At 48.6% G+C, this 6,722-nt stretch overlaps 2 protein-coding genes across 2 annotated transcripts; both read left to right on the top strand.

The window, feature by feature from the left end:
- Positions 1–1,556: 1,556 nt before the first annotated feature.
- LOC119951542 (zinc finger protein 239-like) lies at positions 1,557–3,781 on the top strand (the record flags this gene model as incomplete). The annotated part of the gene is made up of 2 exons (XM_038774737.1): positions 1,557–1,577; positions 2,876–3,781. Coding segments are annotated over exons 1-2 (927 nt in total), but the record flags the coding sequence as incomplete, so codon positions are not given.
- An 18-nt stretch (positions 3,782–3,799) lies between these two features.
- Positions 3,800–4,548, top strand: LOC119952213 (gastrula zinc finger protein XlCGF49.1-like; the record flags this gene model as incomplete). Its single annotated transcript, XM_038775856.1, has 1 exon — positions 3,800–4,548. A coding segment is annotated over exon 1 (735 nt), but the record flags the coding sequence as incomplete, so codon positions are not given.
- Positions 4,549–6,722: the final 2,174 nt, after the last annotated feature.

Genomic DNA, 6,722 nt, shown 5'->3' on the forward strand with positions numbered 1-6,722 from the left:
AACGCCCGCCCCCTGACCTTCCTGCTGAGGTGTTGACCAATGGCAAAGTGGGAGGACCGGAAGGACTCTGGTTTTCCAGCCAATCAGAAGGCAGACGTTGTGTTAATGAAAATTGACCATGACACTGACTGAAACGTCTTCCTGTCTCCAACATCTGTGAGTAAAACACTTTCTTTTCTCCCCCTTTCCATTTATTTTCTCATTCCTACCTTCAATTGGTGACTTGCAACAACTGAAGGGAAAGGAAGTGAATCCAGGGAGGGTGCAGACTCTGGAAAGCTTGGCCCAGGTCTCTCTTTGAAAGACATTGACATCCTTTGGTCCCTCAGCTTGACACATTTATTTGTCTGGCTAAAAGGGTGTTCTAATGTTCACAATCAAAAGGGTTGGTTTCCCCAGAGTTCTCCCTGTGTCTACGCGGGTTTCCTCCAGGTGCTCCGGTTTCCTCCCACAAGTCTCGAAAGATGTACTGTCTGGTAATTTGGACATTCTGAATTTTCCCTCTGTACCCAAACAGCACGGTAGCATAGTGGTTGGCACAATTGCTTCACAGCTCTGGGGTCCCAGGTTCGATTCCTGGCTTGGGTCACTGTCTGTGCGGAGTCTGCACGTTCTCCCTGTGTGTCCATGGGTTTCCTCCTCCGGTTTCCTCCCACAGTCCAAAGATGTGCAGGTTAGGTGGATTGGTAATGCTAAATTGCCCTTGGTGTCCAAAATTGCCCTTAGTGTTGGGTGGGGTGGCTGGGTTATGGGTGCAGGTGTGGCCTTGGGTGCTCTTTCCAAGAGCCGGTGCAGACTCGATGGGCTGAATGGCCTCCTTCTGCACTGTAAATTCTATAACAGGTGCTGGAATGTGGCGACCGGGGCTTTTCACATAATTTCTTGCAGTGTGAATGTAAACCTACTTGTGACAATAAAGATTATTTTATTAGAGTTTGGCTAAAATTTCAAGGGACAGTAAATAAATGTCAGACAGAGATATGTCTATTGTTTTTACATGGTACAGATTAGATATATTATTATGAAAACAAATGACTGTGGATGCTGGAATCTTAAACAAAAACAGAAAATACTGGACAATCTCAGAAGGTCTGGCAGCATCTGTGGAGAGAAAAGGGAACTAATGTTTCGAGTCTGGATGACTCTTGTGACAGTTAGAGAGAACTGGAAATGGGGTCAGATTTGTACTGTAGTGGGGGAGGGGTGTACTGGAGCGGTGGGTCTGGATAGGGGCCAGCAATAGGTGGAGATATCGACAAAAATGTCAAGAACAGAAGATAAAAGGAATGCAAATGGTGGTAATGAAGGCTAAGAAGGATGCTGATAGTGATACATACAAAGGTTGGAATGTGTGAATGGCAGAATAAAGATGAACAGTGTGTAAAGGGCAACTTGAAATTGTTGGAATGGGGGGAGGGGAGGAGAATAATGGTGAGGGAAAAAAGGATCAATGGAAGAAATTAAAACAAAATAAATTGATAGATAAAAATGGGGTAAAGGTGGTGGAGTAGTTGGAAGTTGTTGAACTCAATGTTAAGTCAGGAAGGGTTGTAAACATGCCTAATCGGAAGATGATGGTGCTGTTCCTCCAATTTGCGCTGGGCTTCACCCGAACATTGAGCAGGCCAAGGACGGACATGTGGACTGAGAGCAGGAAGCTGAGTTGAAATGGCAGCGACAGGAAGGTCTGGTAACTGTTTGCGGATGGCTGGAGGTGTTCTTCAAAGCCTGGAAAAATATATTCATTTTGCTTCCGGTTTGCAACCCCTCTATCACCTCCACATGGTCTGTCTCCAACACTTCCCTTTCCTTCATTGACCTTTCTATTTCAATTTCTGAGATAGACAGTCCACTAATATCCATTACAAACCTACCGACTCCCACAGCTATGTCGACTACGGCACTTCACACCCCACATCCTGTAAGGACTCCATCCCATTATCTCAGTTCCTTCACCTCTGTCGCATCTTTTCCGATGATGCCACTTTCCAAAACGGTGCTGCTGACATGTCTTCATTCTTAACCGTGGCTTCCCACCCACTGTGGTCGACGGGGCTCTCAACCGTGTCCGACCCATCTCCCACACCTCTGCCCTCCTCTCTCCCAGAACCAGGATAGAATCCCCACTGTCCTGACTTTTCACCCCACCAGCCTCCGCATTGAAGAAATCATCCTCCACCAGTTATGCCAACTCCAGCATGATTCCACTACCAAACACATCTTCCCCTCACTACCCCTGTCAGAATTTGGAATTCTCTACCCCAGAGGACTGTGTAACTTCAGTCATCAAGTATTTTCAAGACAGAGATTGATAACGTTTCAAGGGAGTGAAGGTATTGAGGGATATGGGGATAGTGTTGGAAAATGGTGCTGAGGTAGATCAGCCAATGATCCCATTGAATGGTTGAGCAGGTTTGAATGGCCACTGCAGCTCCGATTTGTTATGGTCCCTATGTCCAGGACAGGAAGCAGTGAGCATCGATCTGTCAATCAGCCTGAATCAGCACCTTCAGGAGAATTGGGAGGGTGAATATTAGATACAGCAGAGTGAGAATGGAGGGAGAGTGTGGGATGGAGACTTACAGATGTTGCGGAATGCAAGAGAAAAAAAGTTCCAGAGAAACTAGAATGCTTTGTTCTGAATTTCTATCCAGTACTGACAGTGATGTCTTTTGTAAATTGATTTAACAGGAGATTCGAAGAGGACAAATTACAGACAGAAATCTAATACATGTCGTCTGGATCTGACAGTCCCTCAATTCCTTGGAACCTGAATATCATTGGCCTTCGAATGTAAAGGAGAAATGTTTGCCTCATCTGTCAACATCAAAAGATTTTAAACATCATTGTGACTGGAAAAACACCCGAGTGAGAGTGTTCCAGAGCACTGACTGTGGAAAGAGCTTCAACCAGTTACCAGCCTGAAAAAACATTGGCCTATTCGCAGCGGGAGGAGACCGTACACTTGTGTGTGGACGAAGCCTCAACTGATTGTCCGAACTGGACAGACACGAGGAGACCCAAAACATGGAGAAACCATGGAAATGTGAGGACTGTGGGAGGGGATTCACAGCACCGTCTGTGCTGGAGATTCATCGGCGCATTCACACTGGGGAAAGGCCGTTCACCTGCAGTGTGTGGGAAGGGATTCTCTCAGTTATCCGCCCAGCAGTCACACCAGCGAGTTCACACTGCGGAGAGGCCGTTCAACTGCACTCAGTGTGGGAAGGGATTCAGTCGGTTATCCGACCTGCGGATACATCAGCGAATTCACACTGGGGAGAGGCCATTCACCTGCTCCCAGTGTGAGAAGGGATTCAGTCGGTTATATGCCCTGCGGATACACCAGCGAGTTCACACTGGGGAGAAGCCATTCACCTGCTCTCAGTGTGGGAAGGGATTCAGTCAAATTTCCAGCCTGATGTCACACCAGCGAATTCACACTGGGGAGAAGCTGTTCATCTGCTTACAGTGTGGGAAGAGATTTAGACAGTTATCCAGTCTGAAGTCACATCAGCGAGGTCACACTGGGGAGAGGCCATTCACCTGCTCTCAGTGCGGGAAGGGATTCAGTCAGTTGTCCACCCTGCGGTACCATCAGCGAGTTCACACTGGGGAGAAACCATTCACTTGCTCTCAGTGTGGGAAGAGATTTGGACATTTATCCAGCCTGAAGAAACACGAGCGAGTTCACACTGGGGAGAGGCCGTTCACCTGTTTTCAGTGTGGGAAGGGATTCAGATATTCATCCAACCTGCGGAAACACCAGCGAGTTCACACTGGGGAGAAGCCATTCACCTGTTCTGGTGTGGGATGCGATTCACTCACTTATCTAGTCTGAAGATACACCAGCGAGTTCACACTGGGGAGAGGCCATTCACCTGCTCTGTGTGTGAGAAAGGATTCACTCGGTTATCTAGTCTGAAGAGACACCAGCAAGTTCACACTGGGGACAAGCCGTTCACCTGCTCTGTGTGTGAGAAAGGATTCGCTCGGTTATCTCACCTGCAGTCACACCAGCGAGTTCACACTGGGGAGAGGCCATTCACCTGCTCTGTGTGTGAGAAAGGATTCACTCGGTTATCTAATCTGAAGACACATCAGGAAGTTCACACTGGCGAGAAGCCATTCACCTGCTCTCAGTGTGGGAAGGGATTCATTCACTTATCTAGTCTGAAGACACACCAGCGAGTTCACACAGTGGAGAGGCCATTCACCTGCTCTGTGTGTGAGAAAGGATTCACTCGGTTATCTAATCTGAAGACACATCAGCGAGTTCACACTGGGGAGAAGCCGTTCACCTGCTCTCAGTGTGGGATGCGATTCACTCGCTTATCTAGTCTGAAGGTGCACCAGCGAGATCATACTGGGGAGAGGCCATTCACCTGCTCTGTGTGTGAGAAGGATTCACTCGCTTATCCAATCTGCAGACACACCAGCGAGTTCACACTGGGGAGAAGCTGTTCATCTGCTCTCAGTGTGGGAAGGGATTCAGAGATTCATCCAACCTGCGGAAACACCAGCGCATTCACACTGGGGAGAAGCCATTCACCTGCTCTCAGTGTGGGAAGGGATTCAGTGATTCATCCGCCCTGAGGAGACATCAGCGAGTTCACACTGGGGAGCCATTCACCTGCTCTCAATGTGGGAAGGGAAAGCATGATTCATTGCATCTGCTGAGACACCAATAAATTGACCAGTGATACAGGGGTTGAATTCTGCTGTTATTGTTCCTGCTCAGTTACATCCAGCACTGCAGTTTGTTCATTCTGTCAGTTGGTCAATGAGGAGGGTACAGGGATTCTTTCTGCTGGACTGGCTGGTCTCACAGCTTTGCCTCCAGTGGGCTGATTCTCTTTGTCTTGTTGGAATACCTGGTTTCAAATTTCATAAGGATCACAGAATAAAAGGATGTTTCGCAAGTGAGAAGATATTCAGTTTGTATTTCTGTTTGGATCATCCAAATTCCTGCCAATTGCCATGAAGATGGGCCGAGATGGTTACATGGATTTCTTTGTTTAATTTATCTGGGTGTTGCTCGCAGAAGAACACCATCAGGGTATGAGGGGCAAGTTGTGTAATGTGGACTGGGAAACTGATGGGAGACATAGAATAGCTAATATTTAAGGAATGATTACATATTTACCAGGGGCTCTCTCTCTCTCTATTGAATTTTTGTGGTATACAGAAGAAGGATCAGTGTGTACATACGTACACGGTTGTTCTCTCGCATTATTCACAGTGGTGGTTGTGGTTTCCTGTTTTTCGTTCCCCACTTTTTATTTTTGTTCCTTGTTGCCCCGACCCACTCCCTTTTTCCTCACCTGCCCCTCGTGCCCCTGTTTCTCAGCTTCTTGTTGGACAGGGTTGGGTTCCATGTCTCCCTGCCCCCCCCTCCCCCCCCCCCCCTTCCTTACTGTGTCATGACTGCCTTCTCCTGTTCTTTGTCTTCTCAGCTGTTGGCTACAAACAGGTCTTGGAACAACCAAGTGAACGGCTCCCACGTTTTGTGGAATCCTCTTCCGACCTCAGATGGCAAACTTTTGCTTGGCCCTTCCGAATTTTATTAACTATTACTGGGCGGCTTGGAGCCATTCCTGACTTGGACACACACAAGCTGATTGTGGGGGGGCAGACTGGAACTTGGTGCAGGAGCCCAGGTTGGACAGATCACGGCCGCGCTCGCTGGTCCCATCAGGGGGGGCAAAGACGCTAGCTGGGCTAATGGTGGAAATGGGAGGGGTGGACCCTTGGAGGTTCCTACACCCAGGGTAACGGGAGTAGTCGTTTTTTCAGCAGTCCATAGGGTATACCCGCGGATTGACTTTTTGTGGTGGGAAAGGCTTTGTTGGTTGGAGTCAGGGGGTCGGAATACTCTGCAATTGCTGTGTCAGATCACGGCCACATTGGGTGGATATGGTGCTGGAGAAGGGGGTAGTGCAGAGGCCGGGGTGGAAACTGGATGTAGGGCTTTTGGGGAACCAAGTATTCTGTGAAAAAATTGAAACGGTAATTAAAGAATATGTAAGATTCAACTGTATGGGTGAGGTGTCAATGGCAGTCGTCTGGGAGGCTCTAAAGGCGGTGTGAGGGTGAGGTAATTTTGTTTAAGGCCAGGGTGGACAAGGAGGAGAGGTTGGAGCGGCAGAGGCTAATAGATGAGATGTTGGAGGTAGATAGGAGTTATGCGGAGGATGGGGACCCAGCAATGCTGGGAAAGAGGAAGGAACAACAGGCAAGCTTCGACCGACTATCCACCAGGAAGGCGGTGTGCCAACTTAGGTGAACAAGGGGTGCAGTTTATGAACATGGAGACAAGGCAGGGCGTATGTTAGCAGGTCAGTTCCAGAGGGAGGCAGCAGCAAGGGAAATTCTTCAGGTAAGGGATAGGGCCGGGATGTTGGTGGTGGCTCGGGAGCGGATTAACTGTTTTTGAGGAATTCTACAAGAGGTTGTACAGGTCGGAGCCACCCGGGGGAGACCGTGAGATGCTGGAATTTCTAGATGGGTTGGAGTACCCGAGGCTAGGGGAGGGACAAGGCTACATTAGAAGCAGCAATACTGGAGCAGGAGATAAAAGACGCGATTGGGAGGATGCAGTCGGGGAAGTGGCAGGGCAGATGGATTTCCGGTGGAATATTATAAACAATGTAAGGATAAGTTGGCACCCCTGATGGTAGGGATGTTTGACGAGGCGATAGGGAAGGGAGTGCTGCCGCAAA

The sequence above is a fragment of the Scyliorhinus canicula genome, chromosome 17 (genome assembly GCF_902713615.1).
Source record: "Scyliorhinus canicula chromosome 17, sScyCan1.1, whole genome shotgun sequence".
NCBI lineage: Eukaryota > Metazoa > Chordata > Chondrichthyes > Carcharhiniformes > Scyliorhinidae > Scyliorhinus > Scyliorhinus canicula.